General features: G+C 43.9%; 2 protein-coding genes across 2 annotated transcripts; both read right to left on the minus strand.

Moving 5' to 3' along the window:
• Window positions 1-2,990: 2,990 nt before the first annotated feature.
• Window positions 2,991-6,010, minus strand: LOC123051068 (1-aminocyclopropane-1-carboxylate oxidase homolog 1). Its single transcript, XM_044473824.1, has 3 exons — window positions 5,288-6,010; window positions 3,646-3,967; window positions 2,991-3,545 (listed from the first exon to the last, which is right to left on the minus strand). Exons 1-3 carry the CDS (start codon window positions 5,812-5,814, stop codon window positions 3,291-3,293), a joined length of 1,104 nt encoding a protein of 367 aa, XP_044329759.1. The 5' UTR covers window positions 5,815-6,010; the 3' UTR covers window positions 2,991-3,290.
• Window positions 6,011-19,539: 13,529 nt separating this feature from the next.
• On the minus strand, window positions 19,540-21,205 carry LOC123051067 (chalcone synthase 2). The gene is made up of 2 exons (XM_044473823.1): window positions 20,898-21,205; window positions 19,540-20,754 (listed from the first exon to the last, which is right to left on the minus strand). The coding sequence occupies exons 1-2, from the start codon at window positions 21,082-21,084 to the stop codon at window positions 19,757-19,759; spliced, it is 1,185 nt and encodes a 394-aa protein (XP_044329758.1). The 5' UTR covers window positions 21,085-21,205; the 3' UTR covers window positions 19,540-19,756.
• Between the last annotated feature and the right edge of the window lie 1,603 nt (window positions 21,206-22,808).

Genomic DNA, 22,808 nt, shown 5'->3' on the forward strand with positions numbered 1-22,808 from the left:
TACATAATTAGGGGCCCCTCCATAGTGGGGGCCCGGGGCGGCCGCCCCCCTGCCCCCCCTCAGGGCCGGCCTTGAGAGAACGGCAGCAGGCGGCCACGGTAAGCGCGGAAGCGCTAGACCTAGACTCCAGGAGCTCCTATACGCCGCCCGCGTGCGTCCGGTCGTCGCGGCTTCGCTGAAGCGACGCGCACACAGGCAGGCCCAATTATCACGCGGTAGGGAAAATTCGAAACAAAAAGAAGCGATCGCGTGGGATCGAACCCCTGACCCCAGACAAGATTCTAGCGAGGCTAGCCAGTCGAACTAGCGAGGTGGAACGATATAAATGCAGCGCAAACCTTAAAGTACAATGTACAGCGGCAAAATCCTTAAAAATTGCATTCAACATTTTTGTGATATACGTTGAACAAAACTTAAATTACAGTGACCTTTTTTTCAAAACATATTGAACAAAAAGAACTCAAAATGAACATTTTTATAGTATACATTGAACAAATGTCTTAATATACGATGAACAAAATTTAAATACACAATGAATATTTTCTAAAAATACGTTGAACAATTGCATAATCTATGATGAACATTTTTGTAATACACGATGAACATTTTTGTAATACATGATGAACATTTTTATAATGCAAGGTGAACTATTTCATGGTATACAATGAACATTTTCTTAATACGATGATTTTTTTGTAATACTTGGTGAACTTTTTATATAATACGCAATAAAGAGAATAAGAACAGAAAAAGGAAATAAAAAGGGAAACGTAAAAGAAAAAAGAAAGGAAAAAAGGAACAAAAACATAGAAGAATAACGAAAAAAAAACCCCGCAAGAAACAAGGAAACAGCAGCAAACCAAAATCAGTACGTGGGCCGGCCCATGTGGTGACTCCCTTCAGCGAAGGGGGTCATCCTTTTGACGCCTGCGGGGCCGGCCCCATTCCTAGAAGTCGAGCGAAGCTAATAAAAACGAAAAAAAACATACCAGCGTACTAAGGTGGAGTAGAACCCTCAACCTAACTCTGGAATAACAGCGCTGCATTCCACTGCATCTGGGCACTGGGCATGTGTTAAGTTACAGCGTCAGCCTTGAAGTGCTATCTGCACTGGCAGATCCGTTTTTTAATCTTCCTTCAAAAAATGAATGATGTTTTCTTGAACAAATTTCAAAACTAGAACAAAGTTCTAAAACGTATATTTTAAACGTGAACAATTATTAAAAGGATGAATACAATTTTGAAATTCCAAACATTTATTTATTTTTATGAAGGATAAACAAATGTTAACTATATATTGAACGTTTTGTAATATACGTTGAACAACTTTTAACTACACATTATTATTTTTTGATAAACGCTGAACAATATTTAAAACACATTGAACTTTTTTGTGCTATACGATGAACAAATTTTAAATATGCATTGAACATTTTGTGTAATATACGCTGAACAATTTTTAACTACACATTGAACTTTTTGTGACATATGCTAAACAAAATGTAAATACAGTTGAATAATTTTGTGATATACAATGAACAGTTTTTTGAACTGTGAACCAAATTTCAAAACTGTGATTTTTTTTGAAATCATGTACAAATTTGGAATTTCAAACATTTTTGAGAACAAAGGATAAAAATAAAAACGAAAAAGGATAAACAAAAGGAAAGGGGAAAAAAGGAAAGAAATAGAAGCGGAAACAGAAAAAAAAGAAACACAAACAAAAAAGAAAAAGAGAAAGAGAACAGTGAAAACCAGAAAACCGGCAAAAAGGAAAAAAACAGAAAAAATCGGTTGATGCACCTCGAGGCTCGCGAGCGTCAAATAGGATCTGCCGTAGACTCCCCCGTAGCAGCGAGACTGAGAGGTACCGATCGATCTGATCCATCGCAAGGCACAACAACCGCTCGGGGCAAGGCCAGGATGTCATGGGCTAGGCTTTTTAATTCTGTACGTTAGGGTAATTTACCAAAAAAAACCAGTGTCGCCTTTTTACCCCCCTGCCTGCCAACTAGCTGTACTAGGTAGATGTCCAAATGATGCTCGTCCATCGATCTTCTTTCCTTTTCTTTTCTGAAACTTGGTTGTCATACATGTGCTCTGCATTGGGAGTGCCTTGAGACTGGCTGCACGATGACTTCGTCTTTGACTGAGAAAAAAGAGGCCGGGACTCCCCATTGGTATTTTCCATACACACATTTGGTATTATCATTACTGTGATCCACTGATTAACTGCTCAAGCATGCAAACATGTTGTGTTGGTCCTGACTTGTGAGCCACTATATGCCTCACCCATCCCCTCCAATTAGTTTATGGCTGGTCCCTATAACCTGATAGATGCCATCCATCTCTAAGCTTACCAACTAATAAAAATATCTCAAGTGAAATGCGCCATTAATCCATTAACTTAAAATGATTGCACACTTTAGGCCACAGCTGAGGAGGTGATTGAACTTAGGTCATAAACTTGTTTATGTGATTAAGAAAACCGATTCGAGAGTAGAGAAAAGTGGCTGCCATGTTGGTGTACCTTCGATCCCTCGCAATTGGATCAAATTTTACAGGGGGCTTTTTGTGAGCCCACCGCCTCCAATGTAAAAAGGTACTGCTCCCACAATCGTCATTTAAAAAAAACATGAAGGCCTCAGTGCAATGGGCGGGGCTCAACGGTCACTCTCGGGGATTGAACCAACGGTCGTTGGCCACCGGAATACCAAGTGTTTTGTGGCAATCACTGGGATCACCTCCTAAAGAGCAATATTTTGAGTTAATGAACTAATGCCATGTTTTACTAATCAAGAATCTAACGCGGAGGTTGATTAAGAAAATCATGACCGTGAGTAGATGCTGGGCATAACTGTCAATAGATCCAGTACTTTTTTGAGTGAGCCACGCCACCATCAACAGTATTAGGGGCATGGCCAATGTGTAGCCTCAACCTGCTGCTCCACAGGCCATGTAGTAGATCAACACTCTGTTTTTACAGGCCATTAGAAGCATAATTGAGGAGAATTTCATGAAGATTTTGCAGTACTCTTTTCTGTTCCAGTAATATGCACCAGGGCACCAAACTAGTGCACTTCTGTACCACACGTACACAATATAATCACTCCTGTACCACATGTACACAATATAATCACTCATGTACCACATGTATACAATATGATGGCACTTGTACTGCCATTTTATTGTCACTTCTTTAGCATTACAAACTGCTCAACTTATCAATGTTCCAGGTACATCGATATAGTCTATAGTATACCATCAGGACAGAAAGCCTCCTTCACACTTCACAACCGGAAATCAGAGATAGCAGTTTTCGCATCTAACCCGATGGAGTAGTAATGTTTGATGTAGTCTCTGACGAGGGTCTCCCTGTACAACGGCGGGTTCTCGTCAGACAGCAGCTCCTTGATCGGCCCGTACATTCTCGTAGAGGCAGGGTGGAAATGCGTGCTGAAGAAGCACGCGATCGAGACCCTCGGCGCGGCGTTCTTGGCCACCACCCTATGCTCCACGCTCCTGAACCCGTCATTGGAGATCAACTGGACATTTTGAAGAAAACTATCAGTTCCACACCACCACGAGTGACTAACCAATGCTCGCCTTGAACAAAGAATTCTGCTTGGAATGTTCACAATGTACCTGTAGGAGATCGCCGATGTTGACAATGAACGCTCCAGGTGTCGGCGTGACGTCTACCCACCGGTCCTCGTGTAGGATCTGGAGGCCGCCGATTTCGTCTTGGAGAAGTATGGTGAGGAAGCCAGAGTCTGAATGCCTGCTTGTCCCGATGGCGAGTTCAGGCTGTGGGCAAGGAGGATAATAGTGGCAGAGTATGATCTGTCCTTGGTTGCACTCTATATCAGTCAGGTAGCTTGGTTTGAGCCCAAGAGCTTCTGAGAGCAGCTTGAATAAAGTGCTCCCCAAATTCTTCACTTGTTCGGCGTATTCAAACAGAGCATTGCTGTGAATCAACATGTTAGAGCTGATTGTTTTTTAGAACAGCTGATTTAAGTAACCTTTCCTGAATGTTCACAACAAAAGGAAGGACCTAAAGAAAGTAATTTGACTACAGAATTTAGCACTTGTCCTCTTGTCAATAACCAATGAAGAATTCACACTAACAATACATCCTCCATATAGGTATAAATTATACCATTAGTACTAACTGTAAATCGCTCCTGTCAGAATAATGCAGAGAAAGAGAGCAATTGGGATCTATTTGTGGGAAGAACAAAATACATATTGCACATAGTCTATCATCAGGAAAACAGAAAATAAATAATGAATAGTAAATCAGTAAATCTCATCAACTTACTATGGTTCAACAAGAAATTTCATTTCAATTAGAAATAGCAGTCCCATTCTTAAGCATTAACAGAACATGTAAACTGGTTTCATTCCCACCACGAAAAGCACGCTACCATCAGTATGGTGGTTCCCTTCCCACTTCAATTCCAAAACTGCGTCATTTGCTTCGTATCAACATTGGGTTGATTTGGTATAAATGATCAGCCTATCAGAACAGAACTGTGTGTACTCCCTCCGTTTCTAAATATAAGACTTTTAGAGATTTCAATACGGACTACATATGGATGTATATAGACCTATTTTGGAGTGTAGATTCTCCATTTTGCTTCGTATGTAGTCCGTATTGGAATCTTTAGAAAGGCTTATATTTAGGAATAGAGGGAGTATAAATTTGTTTACATGTTTTTAGAAAAGAAACATCTAAATGAAAATTTACGCTACAAATTCAATTGAGCATCGCGTTGATTTGGTATCAAACTGAAAGTCATTTATTTATTTGCACATATACAGAGTAGTTTGAAATACTAGTTGAGAAGTTGAGGTAAAACTTTCAACGCTTCCTTTTGTTCCCATTTTGTGTGTGGTTGCACTAGATATGCCCCTAATATTTTGTGATAATAAAGAAGAATGGATCTGCTATCGGTTGTGGTTGTATTGTGGTTGTGGCTTTATGTAGACTATATGTATAAAGCGGGGCAAAGGCCCTTTCTGGTGGTTCGTGGGGATTTGATACATATTCTCTCAAGCACACTCAAGTGCATAATTAATTATTGGCATAAGCAATTGCACATCAGAAGATCGATCCCGTGAATTCTAAGCACAAGCAACAATCACACAATTGACTATTGAGCATCTAATCAAGCTCAATTTGTAAATCAGGCGGTTAACCAGGAGAGCACTCCGGTGCTCAGTTTATTGCAAAATCACCATGTACTAGGAGGAATTACAGTCAGGTAAGCTGCGGGGTACGTACCGGCAGCTGTCCGGCAGGTCGCCGGCGTCGGGCGGGTCGGGGGCCATGCGGAGGTAGAGCGTGTCGCGCCAGTTGGCCACCGGCGACTGGTACAGGTCGAAGTTGCAGTGGTACTTGACCGCCCTCGCCGGCTCGCGCGAGTAGAGCCTGGCCTTGTCGCTGCCCTCGCCGCCGTCGGCCTCGTGGAAGCCCCGCACCGCGTCCGTCGCCGCTGCCATCGCCGCCTCCGGCACCCCGTGCTCTGTCACCTGGAAGAACCCCCACTCCGCCGCGGCCCGGCGGACGGCCGCGACCACGGCCGCGTGGTCAGAGCCGCTGAGGTCGATCACCGGGACGGACGGCGCTGACGAGGACGGCAGTTCTTGGGATGGAACTTGCGGTGGCGGTGGTTGTGGTTGGTGGACGCCGTCGGACACGCGGAAGATGCGGGGGAGGTGTGTGACGCCGGAGGCGACGAGGCCGCGGACGCCGGAGCAGGTGGCGTCCAGCGCGCGGAGGTCGGCCGTGCGGTCGTATTCGGCGGCCATGGCCGACGCCGTCGAGGTATCGTCGGCTCTTCTCTGCAATTCAAGCTTTGACTATGGACCTTCTACCAATGGTAGTAGTATTATAAAATCATCCGAACAACAAATCATCTACTACTCCCTTTGTATGATCTGAATAGGGAAACGCTTGTATACGGTCCACCGGCCGAGCGTTCGGCCGGTCCGCTCGCTCGCATTGCTAGGCAGCCCAGGCCCACTACCGACTAAGCTTATCTCTATCCCCACCACTTCTATCTTATCCGCTCGCATTTTTTGGAGACCACACGAGGCATCCTCACCCTGCTCGTCCTTCAATCCCCCGGTTCTCAATCTCTCCTCCTTCTCCTTCGTGTGTTCTCTCCAGAAATCTCCCCATCAATTTAAGCTCATTTTTACTGCCTTCTCTGCTTCCTGCAACATTTTTCCGTCATAGATCCATGAGAGGGGTCAGCTCATTCTTGCTTTTTTTACGTTCTCTCTCATGCCATGTGCAGTCCGCCATGGATCCCACGAGGTTGGGCTCAAGCACATGCAGCACGCACGCTCTGCTCTTGGGAAAGGAGATTGCTGTTTCTTTTCTTGCCGTTCATCTCGGAGCTGCGCCGGCATGCGATAATGCTGGAACCAGTGTTCCCTGATGTTGGAACCATTAATCCTTTTTGCTACCACAAGCGTTTGGTTTTGCTGGAAGCAATACTCTTTTTTGCCACCACAGGTGCTTTGTTTTGCTACCACTGACTTTCTGGTTTGCTGGAACGAGCTTGATTTTTTGCTACATCCGTGTTTTTTTACTTTTGCTGGGGGACAACTTCCATTTTTGTTTTGCAACATTTTGCTACCACTGTTTTCTTATTTTGCTGGATACAATGCAATTTTTTGCTACAATTCAATCGGGTGGATGGGAGCTGCATCGTTAGTTCTTTGCTGGAGCCGGCAACACATATAGCTAATACCGGTGATTTGTTTTGCTTCAACGGCGATGGGACCTAGAGAGTTTTGCTGGAACCAAATTTCTTCATGAGGTGTGGCGGCGAGATGCATTTTTTAGTTTTTATGCTGCATTTTGTTCCTTTTTGCTGGAACCATTATTTGATTTTTCTACAACGAGCATTTGATTTTGCTGGAACCGCGAAGCAGAGCTGGGACCAGTTTTTCTAGCAACTGATTTTTGCTGCAACCATCCAATCGGCAAGCGGGACTGGTGAGTGGCCTCGGCAAGTGGCGACGGCGAGCCGGTGAGTTCGCGAGCGGCGGCCAGAGCTGCAATCGCCGCCACGGGGAGCTGCAACCACGGGCTCACTTTTGCTGGTGAGAAACGCAGGAGGCGACAGCGGCGACCGGTGACGACGACGGCGACCGGCGACGAGCACAACGACAAGGGAGACGCAGGGGAGGTGCTTCGAGGCTGGCGCGTCGTCATCCATGGCGGCGCATAGGACGCTTTTTCTAATAGAAGACGACGCCCGAGGAAGAGAAAGATGGGAATCGTGCGGCTCCTTATTATTTAATCGTACGGTGCTGGTACGACCGGCCCAAATTTGGGCCGGCGCGCCGGCGCCTAACACTCGTCATCTGAATATCTTATATTAGTTTATAGAGGGAGTAGTTTTTGGTTTTGTAAGCTTTAAAACTGTACAACCGACCTACTCAACAGTGAAAGCCTAACAAATTTGGTCCTTTGAAAGATTATGATGGACATGTGTCAGTCGAATGACATTGACAACCCCATCAAAACAGAAAAGAATAATACAATAATGATGATAATATTTGAAAAGTTATGAATTTTAGGGAATAACCATCAAGTTACATAGGGTTGGACCCTCCTCCTTTTTTCGGCTTGGGACCGGCTACGGAAAATATTAAGCGCAAGCTTATAATAAAATAAAACATAGGCAGACTTCCCCACCTTGCACAACACTAAAAAATCCACCCACCAACCAAAAGAAAATAAAAATCATAAATCCTAACACCTATGTATTTTTTATTTTTCTCTTGACACAACATGCCACAAGGCTCTACACAAGGTGGTCATTTTTTTGGTTTTTAAATGGAAAAAAATATACTTTGAGAAATAATCAGCAAAAATCAAGTGAATTAAAGAACACCTATGTATTCTCTCTCTCTCTCTCTTTTGTCCGAAAAAAGAAGTAGAGTGAGAAATAAAAAGTGACAAAATAGTATAAAAGATCTATTTTTTATTTTCTCATATACTTTCCCCCTTTTTTCTATTTATTTGCTTAAGCCAGGAAATAAGCTCAACTAGTAACGAGTGAATATTTTTGCAATTTTTTCATATACTTTTTCCCTTTTTCCGGTTTGAGCAAAGAAATAAGCTCATGGAGTAATGATTCTTGGTTGATCCCGAACGCGTATGGTTTGCAATTCTCTCCCTCTCCTCTCCTCCTCTCCGCTCTACTCTTCCTTCTTACAATTCCCATATGGTCTACTTCGTTGTCTACTTTTACCAAAGATTAAACTTTAAATGTTGATCTTCTACTAATGGCAGTATTAGAAAGTCACCCGAAAAAAAATCTAGCATTGCTTATCCTGCAAAAATCCCACACTCAACATCGACATTGGTTTACAAGCTTTAAGACAGAACAAATTTACGAGTGTGTTGTTTGAATATCTAGTTTTGGTTTGTAAGCTTTAAGACTCAACAAACAACACACTCAATATTCAAAAGCTAACAAATTCGGTCCCTTGAAACATTATGTTGGAGATGTGTCTCTCGAATGACATTGACAACCCCACCAAAACAGGAAAGAACAATAGAATAAAAAAAACTAAACTATCTGGAAATTCATGATTTTTTGGGAATAAGGAATAACCATCAACTTATAGGGTTGGACCCTCCTCCTTTTCCAAGCTTGGGGCCGGCTATGAAAAATATGAAGTGCAAGCTTAAAATAAAACATAGGAGGACCCCCCCCCCCCCCCAGCTTACACACCCCTAAAAAATCTATACACTAACCAGAACAAATAAAAATAAAAATGAAATCATAAATCGTAGCACCTATTTTTTTTCTTGAGCAATATGCTAGGCTCTACAAAGTGGACATTTTTTTTGTTTTTAGTTAAAATGGAAAAAATTACTTTGAGAAATAATCAACCGAAGTCAAGGAAACTAAAGTTCACCTATGTATTCTCTCATTTTTTTGTTCAAAAAAGTAAGTACTAAAAACACAAAATAATAAAAAATATCAATTTTTTCATATACTTCCCCCCTTTTCCTACTTTATGCTTAAGCTAGGAAATAAGCTCAACTAGTAATGACTGAATATGTTTTGTAATTTATTCATATAATTTTCCCCTCTTTTTTTGGTTTGAGCAAACAAGTAAGCTCACAGAGTAATGATTGTTGGTCGATCCTGAACGCGTTAACTACATGTATGATTTGCAGATGTTTATCCCCAATAAATAATGACAGCCTAAAAGCAAGTGTCACAAAGTATAATCATATGATTTTTTTAATAAAAGAGGGCCACCCCCTCCAATTTGTATTAAAGAAACCATATGGCTCAAGCCCTGTTACACACTACGAGCGGTATTCAAAGCATTACAACTGACATCGCCACCGATCACAAGCAGCAAATCCAAAAGAACAAGCAATGCTTACATCAAGGCAAAAATAGCCACAACCAACATAGACAACAACCCACATGCACACTCCATTTAGTTATACACACAGAGGAGAACCGGTCACACATTTCTAACAGAGTTAAGGCGAACATTTAAAGGAAGCAGAAGAACCTGAAGTAGCAGCAAACATCTGTCAAACAGCAGCAGAGACACACCAACTTGTAGATCTAGGCACCAATTCTTAAGATACCAGGTCTCCACCCGTGCCACAACTCGAACACCTCACTTGCTATCTGTTCTAGCAGCCTTGCCCCCGGCGCCAGAAGCCTTGGTTTTCCTCCTTTATCTGCATGATTGACCATTCAGATATCCAGTATACAATTAGTTTAATCAGGACATACAAAAGGCTCACTGATATTTTTTGTTGAAAAATAATACCATTTTTGCATTTCCGAATAGCTCAAAATATTGCAGAGACTCCCACCAGAGCCAATCCCTTATCATTTTTTTCGATTTTTTATCCAATTCCCAAAACATTCATGCGAAAATGTAGGGGTAGAATGTAGACTAAATGGGCGGAGACTCTCGAACGCCGATGAAAGATGGTGGATGTTGCCTAGGGGGGGGGGGGGGGGTGAATAGGCGCTTGAAAATAATTACGGTTTAGACCTGAACAAATGCGGAACAAAGCTAGCATTTAATTTGTCAAGCAGAAAACCTAAAACAACTAGGCTCACCTATATGCACCAACAACTTATGCTAAGTAAGATAAACATCTAGGTGATAGTAAGATATATAACATGTAAGAGCATATCCAGCCGCGCCCCCAACAGGCCCTCCCCAGGCGTATTTGCCGCGCCGGCGCCCAAAAATCGGCCCAGTCGCGCCCCCAGTAGCCCGGTTTTCGCTGGCTCGGGCCGAAACTGGTGCCGGCGGACCCAGGCTGAACCCGGCGCGCAGGGGGGCGCTTGGGGGCGGCGGCACAAGCGAAAAGGGGCGTGGGGCTGCTCTGTCGGCGAGTCGACAGCCTCTTCCCACCGTTTCTTCCCGCTTTTCCCCCACTTCCCTCCCATTCTCTCCATTCCTCCCGCCAATCTCCCTCCCGCTCGCCGTCCGGCTTGGCCGCCATGCCGCCGAAGAAGTACGCGATCCCCCGCGCCGCGACAACCGCGACCGCCTCCGTCGCCCAGCAGAAGCAGAGGAAGCCGAGGGCGCCACCGTCCAAGCCACCGGGCATGACGAACGCCGAGTGGAGGGCGGAAGTTCAGCGATGGGAGGCTGTTACCGCCGACCGGCGGAACAGGGCAATCGCCAAGAAGGCCCGTGACAACGCGGTGCGTGCGGCGGCGGACCAAGCCGACACCGAGGCGACTCGCGTGGGGATGATGAATCCACCCGGCGGCCACGCCCAGTGCGCGCCCTGGAGCCAGCAAAGCGTTGGCTCTCCGTCCGACTTCTCATCGTCGCCGCAACCATGGGGATGCACGCCGTCGCCGGGCTACTCCGACGGGGACGCCCATGGTGGGTTCAACCCAACATCACCTTCCCCCATGGGCACCCGGCCGAGCGCACGCCCTTGCCCGCCTTCGCCGGCGTGCAGTACCCTCCATACAACTACTCGCCGCCGGATTACGCGTCCCCGACGCCCCATATCCGCCGTTGCGCGCTGCCCTTCTCACAAGCTTCCACGTTGCACCTCAGCAACGTCGACGCGACCGAAGGGGACATGGACGACATCATCACGGCAGGCTCAGTCGCCGCAGCTGCGTCCCCCGGGTTCGCTACCCAGGACGAGACGATGGACCTCGGCGTTGACATGGACGGTGAGCTCGAGTACGGCGAGGAGGAGCCGGACGAGCAGGAGGAGGAGGACGGGGATGGGGAGGAGGAGGAGCCGGCGACTGTTCCGGCGAAGAGGCGCAAGAAGAAGAAGAAGGGGGCGACCAGGACTGGCGAGCCGCGCATCAAGTGGGCGTCCAAGGAGCAGGAATGCCTCGCCGAAGCGTGGAAAGTCGTCTGCCTCGACCGGACCACCGGCACAAACCAGAGCATCAAGACATACTGGGAGCGCATCAAGGCCGAGTTCGATGAGCGCAAGCTCGTCGACCCCTACTTTAAAGGCGTCTACATGCAGTGCGGGGCGAAGGCAAGCGAACCGTTGGGGGCTCATCCATGCGGCGTGCAACAAATGGCATGGGATCGTCGAGGAGGTCGCGGCTCGCCCGGAGAGCAGCGCCAACGCTGAGGATCAGGTATGGCACGCCGGTCTCCCTCTTTTCTTTGCCGTGTGCGCCCGCCAACTGTTTGTTCCTCCGCGCAGCTGGTGCGCATGTTTGTCATGTATCGCCGGACCAACAGCGACCAAGAATTCAAGTACCTCCACGTTTACAAGCGCATTGACAAGTGCGATAAGTGGGCAGAAGTCCGGCGCACCCTCGACATGGCCAAGGAGACCTACAAGCCGGACGCGCCGACGCCGGGCGCGTCAGAAGGGCGGCCTGACGGCAACAAAGGGGCCAAGAAGGCGAAACACGCCGACGCGGCCACCGCGTGAGTGCAGGAGTCCATCGAGCATTGCCTCGCCGACGCACAGGCCCGGGCTGCCCTGCGTGAAGAGAAGACAGAGGCGCGGTGGTCGGCGTTGATGTCGAGCAGTGCCGTCAAGCTCGACCTACTCCGGACCAACGTCGCCGCAAAGAAGAGGAACACCGACCTGGCTTTCCTGCTGGGCGGGGCGGACATGCTCCAGAGCAATGACGAGGCGGTCAAGGCCTGGTACTTGGCGGAGCGTGGCCTCATCCTGAACCAGGTGCTGTCGACGACGCCGCCGACTCCCATGCCCATGCCGACACCGCCGCCAAGCCCGAGCGATGATGCCAGCACAGAAGTGACGCCGACACCGCCCAGCACAGAAGAAGCTCCGACCCCGCCAAGCCAGCGCACGCCGACTCCGCCGACGCCGAAGGCCGACCTCGCCGTTTGATGCGCTGCACGCGCGTCCTTTCTTTTTTGTACGTCGAACTGTGGCCGCTTGATCGCCGGATTTGTGGCGTCTATTTTGATGAGCGGGAATGTACGTTTGAATTTGCCGCGGCTTGGGGGGCGGCACCTGGGGGCGTGGCTGGGAGCTAGGTCGCCCCCAGGGGCCGATCTAGCGCCGGTTCGCCCCCAGGCCGCTCTTTTTCGGTGCCCTGGGGGGCTCAACGGCTGGAGATGCTCTAACAATATGACTATCACAGGGGCGGACCCAGGATAAAAACCGAGCGGGGGCACCCAACTATAAAAAACCCGTCGAACATGTTTATACATAGGCTTATAAATGTCTAAATATGCTATATATAGCAATTTTCTTGGAAGTCATAAGATATTTCATCTAAGTTCCAAAAAATACTTTATCCAATAGTAACACAACAAGTTATCACTAAATAGTAACACAACAAGTTATCACTAAAGTGAACATACCTTGCAAAAAGAATGTATATCCCAATAGTTCATATTTTGCAAAAGAGACTATTGATCTCTAATATAAATGCCGTTCTCTGTGAAGAGAAATCACATATTAGTATTAGCCATTAATTAAAATATTAATGAGATGAAGTACACATTAGCATTCTTCACAATCTACATTATCTTTGGTCTTCCCTATCAACTAACTGAAGTACTAGTGTAAAAATTCAGATACAAAGCATGCTAGTAGTAGCATACTAGCAGCTTAGTATTAGTAATAGAACGGCTTGCCGGAATGAATTACACAGAAAATTCCCATATGATACAAATTAACCTACCAGTACAAGTAATCCAATAATTTTCTGTTAGAACCAACAGTACATACCTGATAGAGTAGTATTGTACTAGTACAAATTGCATATTTTCATTTGATTTCATATAGAACACACCAAGGAATCAACTAAGGAATAAGAACCAGTGTACCTTGGTGTTTACCTAGAGGAGTTTAGGAGTTGGGGAAGAGGCGATGAATAAGCTTCGAGATGAGTAGAGATTGCTACTGCAGATCTGTAGAGCCGACTTAAGTAGACGGTAGACCAGCGGTCGCGCCGCAGCTGTCGGCGGCAGGGTGGGTGGCAGGCGGGTGGGCAGCCACCGAGCCAGGATCGACCAGTCCTCGAGACCACGAAGCAAGCGGTGTCTGACGGTTCGGTTCTTTGTTTAATTGTTTTTTAGCAGGATTGACCGTCAGCCACTGCTTGCTTCGTGGTCTCGGGATTATGAATGTAATGAACGCGAATCATATGAACATGATGAAAACTAACTTGACAGTAATTCTCATGTGTCCTCGTGAGCGCTTTGCTTTATATAAGAGTTCTCCCAGGCTTGTCCTTTGCTATAAAAAGGATTGGGCCACCTTGCTGCACCTTCGCTACACTTGTTACTTGTTACCCGTTACGAATTATCTTATCACAAAAACTATCTGTTACCGATAATTTCAGTGCTTGCAGAGAATACCTTGCTGAAAACCGCTTGTCGTTTCCTCCTGCTCCTCGTTGGGTACGACACTCTTACTTACCGAAAGAACTATGATAGATCCCCTATACTTGTGGGTCATCAAGACTCTTTTCTGGCGCCGTTGCTGGGGAGTGAAACGCCTTTGGTAAGTAGAATTTGGTAAGGGAAAATTTATATAGTGTGCTAAAATTTACTGTCACTTGTTACTATGGAAAATAATCCTTTGAGGGACATGTTCAGGGTATCTTCACCCTGACCGGAAAAACAAAGAGTTGCCTCTCAACCTAGTGAACCTACTAAAAGTATTTATTATGAAATTCCTTTGGGTATGATATAGAAACTGCTAGCTAATCCTTATGCAAGAGATGGAACATTACATCCTGATATGCATCTAATCTATGTGGATGAAGTTTGTGGATTATTTATGCTTGCAGGTTTGCCCGAGGATGAAGTCAAGAAGAAGGTCTTCCCTTTATGTTTGAAGGAGAAGGCATTGGCATGGTATAGGCTATGTGATGATATTGGAGCATGGAACTACAACCGATTGAAATTGGAATTTCATCAGAAGTTTTATCCTATGCATCTGGTTCATCGTGATCGGAATTATATATATAATTTTTGGCTTCAAGAAGGAGAAAGTATCGCTCAAGCTTGGGGGAGGCTGAAGTCAATGTTATATTCATGCCCCAATCATGAGCTCTCAAGAGAATTTATTATTCTAAACTTTTATGCTCGTCTTTCTCGTAATGATCAATCCATGCTCGATACCTCTTGTACTGGTTCTTTTATGAAGAAGACTATTGAATTCAAATAGGATTTATTGGAAAGAATTAAACGCAACTCTGAAGATTGGGAGCTCGACGAAGGTATGGAGTCAGGTATAAACTTAAGTTTGACTGTGTTAAATCTTTTAGGGATACTGATGCTTTTCGTGAATTTAGCACTAAATATGGACTTGACTATGAGATAGTAGCTTCTTTCTGTGAATCATCTGCTACTCATGTTGATCTCCCTAAGGAGAAGTGGTTTAAATATCAGCCTCCCATTCAAGTAAAGATAGTAGAACCTAGTAAGGCTGAACATGAAACTATTACGTACAATGTTGATCCTATTGTTCCTACTGCTTACATTGAGAAACCCCCTTTTCCTGTTAGAATAAAGGAACATGCTAAAGCTTCAGCCGTGGTTCGTAAGAGTTATATTAGAACACCTACACCTCTTGAACAAATTAAAGTTGAACCTAGTATTGTTATGGTTAAAGATCTTTTGGTCGATAATATTGATGGGCATGTTATTTACTTCTGTGATGAAGCTGCTAGAATTGTTAGACCAGATAATAAAGATAAACATAGACCTATTGTTGGCATGCCTGTTGTTTCTGTTAAAATAGGAGATCATTGTTATCATGGCATATGTGATGTGGGTGCTAGTGTGAGTTCAATTCCCTTTACCTTGTATCAAGAAATTATGAATGATATTGCACCTGCTGAAATTGAAGAAATTGATGTTACTATTAAGCCTGCCAATAGAGATATTATCTCACCAATTGGGATTGTTAGAGATGTTGAAGTCTTGCGTGGGAAAATAAAATACTCTACTGATTTTCTAGTACTTGGCTCCCCACAAGATGATTTTTGTCCCATTATATTTGGTAGAGTGAACATTGTTCATGCTAAAATAGACCATGAGAAAGAAATTGTTAGTGTAAGTTTTGGGGATGTGTCTCATGAGTTTAATTTCTCCAAATTTCGTAGACAACCCCCATGACAAAGAATTTACTAATAGAGATGAAATTATTGGTCTTGCTTCTATTGCTGTGCCTCCTACTAATCCTTTAGAACAATATTTGCTAGACCATGAAAATGATATGTTCATGAATGAAAGAAAGGAATTAGATGAAATATTCTTTAATCAAATGCCTGTTTTGAAACACAACTTGCCTGTTGAGATTCTTGGGGATCCTCCTCCACCTAAGGGTGATCCCGTGTTCGAGCTTAAAAAATTACCTGATACTCTGTAATATGCTTATCTTGATGAAAAGAAGATATATCCTATTATTATTAGTGCTAACCTTTCAGAGCATGAAGAAAAGAAATTATTGAAAATTCTGAGGAAGCACCGTGCAGCTATTGGATATACTCTGGATGATCTTAAGGGCATTAGTCCCACTCTAAGAGAGTCAGCTTTTTTCCTTACTCCCATTGGAATGGGATGAAAAGACAACATGAATAAACGCATGTTGGTCATGCATGCCTGAACTAGAGTGATTCTGCCATCAATGGATCCAAGCAATTTATGCTGCCAACATCCACATCTTTTCTCAGTCTTATGTTCAACTCCTTTCCAATGTTTATTACTAATTCTATTATTAGAAACAACCATACCAAGGTATTTCATAGGTAATTGATACATCCATTTTGCATCACTATTTCCTACTATAATTTATCCTATTTCATTGATATATTTTACATTATGATGCTATTTTAATGTCCCCTCTCTCTTAAAATGCAAGGTAAACATAGAGAGGGAAACTACCGGAAAACTGGAATTTTGGACCAAAAATATAATAGAAGAGAATGCAATTTTCTGAAGCTCCAAATGCAACAGAGATTTTACCAAATTATTTCCAGAAAACACTAAGCCAGATTGTAAAAGAAGGACTAGAGTGGACCCACCAGGGCACCATGTGGCACCCCATGCGGGTGGGCCCTAGGTCACGCCATGTGCCACATGGGCCTTCGGTGGCTCGCCTCCCGATGCCCTTTGGCCATAAATTAGTATTTTACCTAGAAAATCATAGAAAATCCTCTTGATTTTCTGCCGCCGTTTGCAAGGCTAAACCTAGGCGGGGCACTCGTCATCACCAATACTCTGTTCCTCATCGGGATCATACTCTTCATCAACATCTTCACTAGCACCATCTCATCTCCAAACCCTAGTTCATCCCTTTTATTCAATCTTTGTATCAAACCTTAGGTTGGTAACCGGGAGTACTTTTATGTGTTGATTACACCATGTAGTTGGTGCATAGGGGATTAAACCTTAGGGTCATCCACTTGAGGAAAATTGCTGCTTGCCTACAAACTTTTTGCACTTAGGAACAACAATTTCTTAGATTAGAGGAAGCAATCATTTTTTTGGTGCCATTCCCGAGGAGATATTTGCTATAGTCATAGGTCCCACACTCCATTACTTTTCTTCCTTGTTATATATTTTTCGTAGTTAATTTTTGCTAGTTGTTATTTTTCTTTTCTCCTTTCCAAAAGACCCAAAAATCACAAGACAATTTTATTACAACAAGTAGCTACTTTTGTTTAGGCTTGAAATCATGATGTCTACTATCCATAATAGGCAATCTAGTGGCTCCTCTAAAATCTTAATGGACATGTAAGCGAAGAACCTAGCCCATCTATCAAAGATGTCGATACTTTTGACACTAGGCCTTTAAATTGGAAAACTAAAACCTACGCTATAGCATGTGGTAATATTATCGGAAAATTTGCAATACACGATTTCTTTAATTGTGTTGGAGTTATACGTTTACCGAAGGGAACCGTTCTTGAAAGGACTAGAAGCTATAGTGATGTATTGTTTTATTGGTTAGGAACTTTGAGATAAAGTTTACCGATGACGTGAATGCACAAGGAGCCATGAAAATCAGGTAGTGGGGGGCTCCTATTTCTGTATAGAATATTATTGTGCTATCAAAAACATGCTTCGTTGATATACCTGCAAATTTCATGTATAACTAAGTTGTAAGTGCACAACCATTTGGGATATCATTTTATTCATTAACAATGTCTATGGAATGCGTAAGCCAAGAGATAACTAAGTTGCAACCGCTACAGTAAATATGTTTCTAGAATGCCTAAGCCAAGAGATAATTAAGTTGTAACTATAAGTTTCGAGAGGAGGCATAGCTGTGAATTCTATAATACATAAGCCAAGCCATAACTCATACACTGAAGTTTGAAGAGTAGGTTTATCATTTTCTATACTCTGGTGCTTGCAATAATTTGTTCTACGGATATGAATCTCTAACTATCTCCAAAACAAGATTAATGGTTTCAAATAGGGAAGACATGGATGAGTCCCCAACCAACAAAGAACCAATAAAATCAATTTTGCATGGGCACTCTTAGAGTCTGGTTCTATTATTCTGTATGTGGGATGACCCATAAGTTTTTCTACGACATTCTGTTATGTTTGTTCTGGCTATTAGTTTTAGTACACATACCATTCCTATTTAGCATCTATTTATACTTGATCACGTTGTTATATCATCTTTCCAAATTGATTTTTGTATAAACTAATGTATGCAACATGAAAAATCTTAAGCAAAGTAATGTATGCAACATTTTTTCTATTTAAGGAAATGAAGCAACCAAGTGGCTGAAACTAACATGAAGGTGGGCAAAAAGATCAAAATGATTATTGATAAAAATTAGGGTCTGAAACTTAGGTGATTAATTTCTTCTGATTAACCCAGGAACAAATTGGATTGATTTTTGATAAATGGAATTCAGTTAAGATAGGGGAATTAATATAGCAATTTCTGAGCCGTGAGGTAGGAAACTCTCAAGTCCGGTTCTAAGGGAAGGAACTGCCTATTCCGACCGAGAAAAAAGACCATTCTAGAGGGTGATTCGCAAGTGAGATGATGTGTTATCCTTTATAATCAAAGATCATGAGCTATTTCTGAACTCACCAAGTTCTCTACTGACAAAATTTCAGGGTTGTTTGGTGCTTGATTTTTTGGGGCATGATATTCTTTTGTTGTTAGGGAAATGTGATTATAATTTCAACTATTCTCAGACTATCAGTGTTTTATTTAAATTAACTAGATATTCCATGTTATTGATATAATGAACAATAATATAAATAAATATATGATTTTTCCTCCGTTGCAACATTCCAGATTTTGAGAGTTTTCAGTTCTTGAGAATGTTACATTATTAGTAGAATTAACTACATAATATCAGTGTAGCCGAATCCTAGACTTTTCATCTCCTATTGTACTCACTAGTGGACTGTCATAGGCTCTTAATTCTTAAAGTGAGATTGCTCGCAAGCTATATCTTATTCTTTCTTTTCCATCAAATATCTCGCTGTTTTAATATATTTGTTGATTGTTCATCATATGTGGAAAAGAATGCCACCAAAGGTGTTTTCATAGAGGCCATCGTCATATGACTACACCCACACACGCATATCTCTCCCAATGAACGCCTAACGCACCAGCCACTGTCTCTGGCCATTAAATTAAATGTGAATAACCCGTCCTCCTCTCTTTGAAATAAGGGGCACTTTCGGTCCTGTGAGTGTATCAGACAATTTTGTCTTCTCCATATTAACATATCTATAGAGTCAATAATTTTCTATAAGAAACTACTAAACTCAATCACTTTGGTTTCGTTACTCAACGGTTTTCTTCTGGGGTCTAGCCGGGGGTAGTCAAATTGGATAGTGATTGATTTATAGGTTTCTTTGTAAACCTAATTGGTTACTTTCAAGGGTGTGGTTATGTCTTAGTCGATTGAGACTTAACCAAGTCTCAGTCAAGTCAAGTGACATAACATGTAGTAAGAAAGAAAATAAACATAATTTTTTTGCACGGACCTTAATGTAAGATCTCACGAATATAGCGTCAATTGAGACATAACCAAGTCATAGTGACTGAGGTTTAGCAAGACTGTACTTTCAATTACGCAAATCAATAGTTCAAACCACCTCGATCTCAACAACAAACATGGTATGCATAGCACAAAGGAAGGAACAGCTATGGCCCAGGTGGCCCAGCAAAGCACGCCAACACTTCTACAAACCACATACGTAGTTCCAACAACAGTAGATTTTTCCACGACGAAGATAAATGGAGAATGAGCGATCATGCGTTGGCCTAGGCAGTGATGGGGACACTATGGAGGACGACCGTCTCCACGGTGAGGCCGGGGCCGAAGCCGAAGAGAACGCCCCAGTTCATTCCCTCGCCAGTTGTCGTGTGGCCATCCTCGGTGGAGCGTTTGCGCATTTCGTCCATGATGAAGAGTACACAGGCGCTTGACATGTTGCCATATTCGGAGAGGACATGCCTGGTGGCGCGCATCCGTTCCTTGTTCAGGTTGACCTTGGCCTCAACCATGTCAAGGATGGCTGGCCCGCCGGGGTGCGCTATCCAGAAGACGGAGTTCCAATCATCGATTCCCAATGGCTTGAAGGCTTCCTGCAGGGCGCGCTCGATGTTTTTGGAGATGAGGCCAGGCACATCCTTTAGGAGGTGGAAGGTGAGACCGACCTCCCGGAGATGGCCGTCGATGGCGCCCTCCGAGTCCGGCAGAATTGTCTGGCTCGCAGACACCAGCTGGAACAGGGGGCGCTCGACGGACATGTCGGGGTCTGCGCCGACGATCACCGCAGCCGCACCGTCACCGAAGAGCGCCTGACCTACCAGTGAGTCGAGGTGGGACTCGTGAGGGCCGCGGAAGGTCACCGCGGTGATCTCCGAGCAGACCACCAGCACGCGCGCGCCGCGGTTGTTCTCAGCAAGGTCTTTGGCCAGGCGAAGCACCGTGCCGCCAGCGAAGCAGCCCTGCTGATACATCATGAGGCGCTTCACGGACGGGCGAAGACCGAGCATCTTGGTCAGCTGGTAGTCGGCCCCCGGCATGTCCACACCGGAGGTGGTGCAGAAGACAAGGTGGGTGATCTTAGACCGTGGCTGGCCCCACTCCTTGATCGCCTTCTGTGCCGCCGCCTTCCCCAGCTTGGGGACCTCCACGACGACAATGTCCTGGCGCGCGTCCAGAGACGGCGCCATGTACGCGCACATGTTGGGGTTGTCCTGCAGGATCTCCTCAGTTAGGTGCATGTACCTCTTTCTGATCTGCGATTTGTCACCTGAAATAAAGCATTGCTTGTTATTCCCTCCCTCTCACAATATAAAACGTTTTTGCAAGCTAGTTACAGAGGGAGTAGGTTGCATGTCCATCCGAGAAAAGGCAAAAGAGACGGCAAAGAAGAATGGGATTCATTGAACTTACACATCCTCTTGAACTTCTCCTTGAGGTCGGCCATGTGGTCGCTCTTGGTGATCTTGAAGTAGTAGTCCGGGTAGTCGGCCTGGTATACGCAGTTTGCCGGCGTCGCCGTGCCGATCGCCAGCACGGTGGCCGGCCCCTCTGCCCGCTGCGCCTTCCTCACCTCCTCCACCGTCATCGTCGCCGCCATTGATCTCTCGGTAAGCTACCAGCGGCTGACAAGCTAGCTAGTAGTTACCTCAACAGAGGCTATGTGCGACGTCTAAGTTTGCGGGATAGAGCAGGAGGTAGATGAATGACAGATGCTGTGTGATATGAGCGTGGGGGACGTACGGCATATATACGTGGGAAGGGTGGCCTCGGGGAGAAGGGGTTTGGTCAGTTGGACGGGAGGATGGATGGCCACGAATGCAAGGTAGGAGATGCATGGATGGCGCGTGCGACACGTCTACGTCTATTACCAACCAATCCGGCCGAGTGGGGGGTCGTTGCACGCACTCGTGTGCTTAATCTGTCCAGCCAGTTATGTGCTTGAACCGGTCAGCTATTACCACATCAAGCTAATAGCTACCTCTCTCTCAAACAAATCTAGCAAATAGTTCGGGGAGTGCGTAGGTGGAAGATGTGGTCGGCCACATCACAAACAAAACGACAATTGTTCAATATTTGCTCTAGCGCTTTCAGGACCTCGCTATGAGTTATGAGTTAGAGCATCACTAGTTCTGAATCCGTGCATTCGCACGGGCCATAGATATCATAATCTTTTGCACAGCTAGCATATACTCCAGCGGTCTCATAATATAAGAATGTTTAGCTTGAAAATTATTCTTATATTATGGGACGGAAGGGGTAGTATATGAGGAGGAGAATGTTGCCTTAGATTTAGATAATCTTTCTTGTTCGAAAGTTTAATGTAATGGAATAACACATGAGAATCATAGAAGCAAGATAACACAATGCCACGTCATCTAATAATTTACAAATAGAAACTTAAGTTGTATGAATCATTGGTAGAATATTCATTTACGACCTTGGAAAATATAAACCGGCCAAAATTTGTCTCTATGTAATTTTTAATTGGATGTTGCCGTTAGAAATCAATAATAAATTTGTAAATATTGAACCGACTTAGGATGTTTTCTCTATAATTTATGTCACTATACATGCTGGCAAGAAACCTATAAATAAACATTGTAAAGTTGTACTAGCTAATATAAGTAAAGTCTCGCGTACATATAAAGACAGATGACTCTTAGTTTCTTCTTGTAATTATTATATCCTTAACTACTATTGTATGAACAAATAAAGGACAAAAATCCGATTTTTTATAGTTGGATTAATTATTAACAACTCGAAAGCACGGAAGGTTCATAATAGAATGGTTTGCGTAATGTATCAAATTATATAATTTAGTTTTATAGCAGTAACTCATAATTGAGTTGATTGCTCCTTTTGATCACTTAGGGTCTGGCTATAGTTACCTCATCCTTTAACATGTTCTTGCATGAGAAATTACCTTTTCTTCAAAAGGTTTTTCCCTAACAATGTCTGAACATGTACCCCTGTAGACATATCATAAAAAATATTGCTATCTCATAGGTACAACTTTAATTTTTGCGGCTAGATTTTTTTAGAAGAAGCAAGATATTTTTATCTTGATATGTTCTAATGTAGAGGATGATTTAGAAAGACTGATGTCATACTTCTCTTTTTCAATGATTGCAAATCATAGTTAGGTAGACTGCATGCATGCAACTTGTTTCATTGGATTAATTTGCCATGAAAAATATTCACAATATAATTTTTAAATTTCTTGTGTTTGCATGTTCATACAAAAAGCAGGGATCAAAGTTGCATATTATAAAACATAAGTAAACATAGCAAATTCCAAAATATTGGGACTCATAGTGTTCA

The sequence above is a fragment of the Triticum aestivum genome, chromosome 2D (genome assembly GCF_018294505.1).
Source record: "Triticum aestivum cultivar Chinese Spring chromosome 2D, IWGSC CS RefSeq v2.1, whole genome shotgun sequence".
Lineage (NCBI taxonomy): Eukaryota > Viridiplantae > Streptophyta > Magnoliopsida > Poales > Poaceae > Triticum > Triticum aestivum.

What these genes read in the sequence shown, in the direction of transcription:
- LOC123051068 (XM_044473824.1), bottom strand. Translation starts at nt 5,814, where the DNA reads ATGGCCGCCGAATACGACCGCACGGCCGACCTCCGCGCGCTGGACGCC. An exon ending in GACCTGCCGGACAGCTGCCG is followed by an intron (nt 3,968 to 5,287) that starts GTACGTACCCCG and finishes GTTGATTCACAG; the next exon opens with CAATGCTCTGTTTGAATACG. An exon ending in ACATCGGCGATCTCCTACAG is followed by an intron (nt 3,546 to 3,645) that starts GTACATTGTGAA and finishes CAAAATGTCCAG; the next exon opens with TTGATCTCCAATGACGGGTT.
- LOC123051067 (XM_044473823.1), bottom strand. Translation starts at nt 21,084, where the DNA reads ATGGCGGCGACGATGACGGTGGAGGAGGTGAGGAAGGCGCAGCGGGCA. An exon ending in GGAGAAGTTCAAGAGGATGT is followed by an intron (nt 20,755 to 20,897) that starts GTAAGTTCAATG and finishes GCTTTATTTCAG; the next exon opens with GTGACAAATCGCAGATCAGA.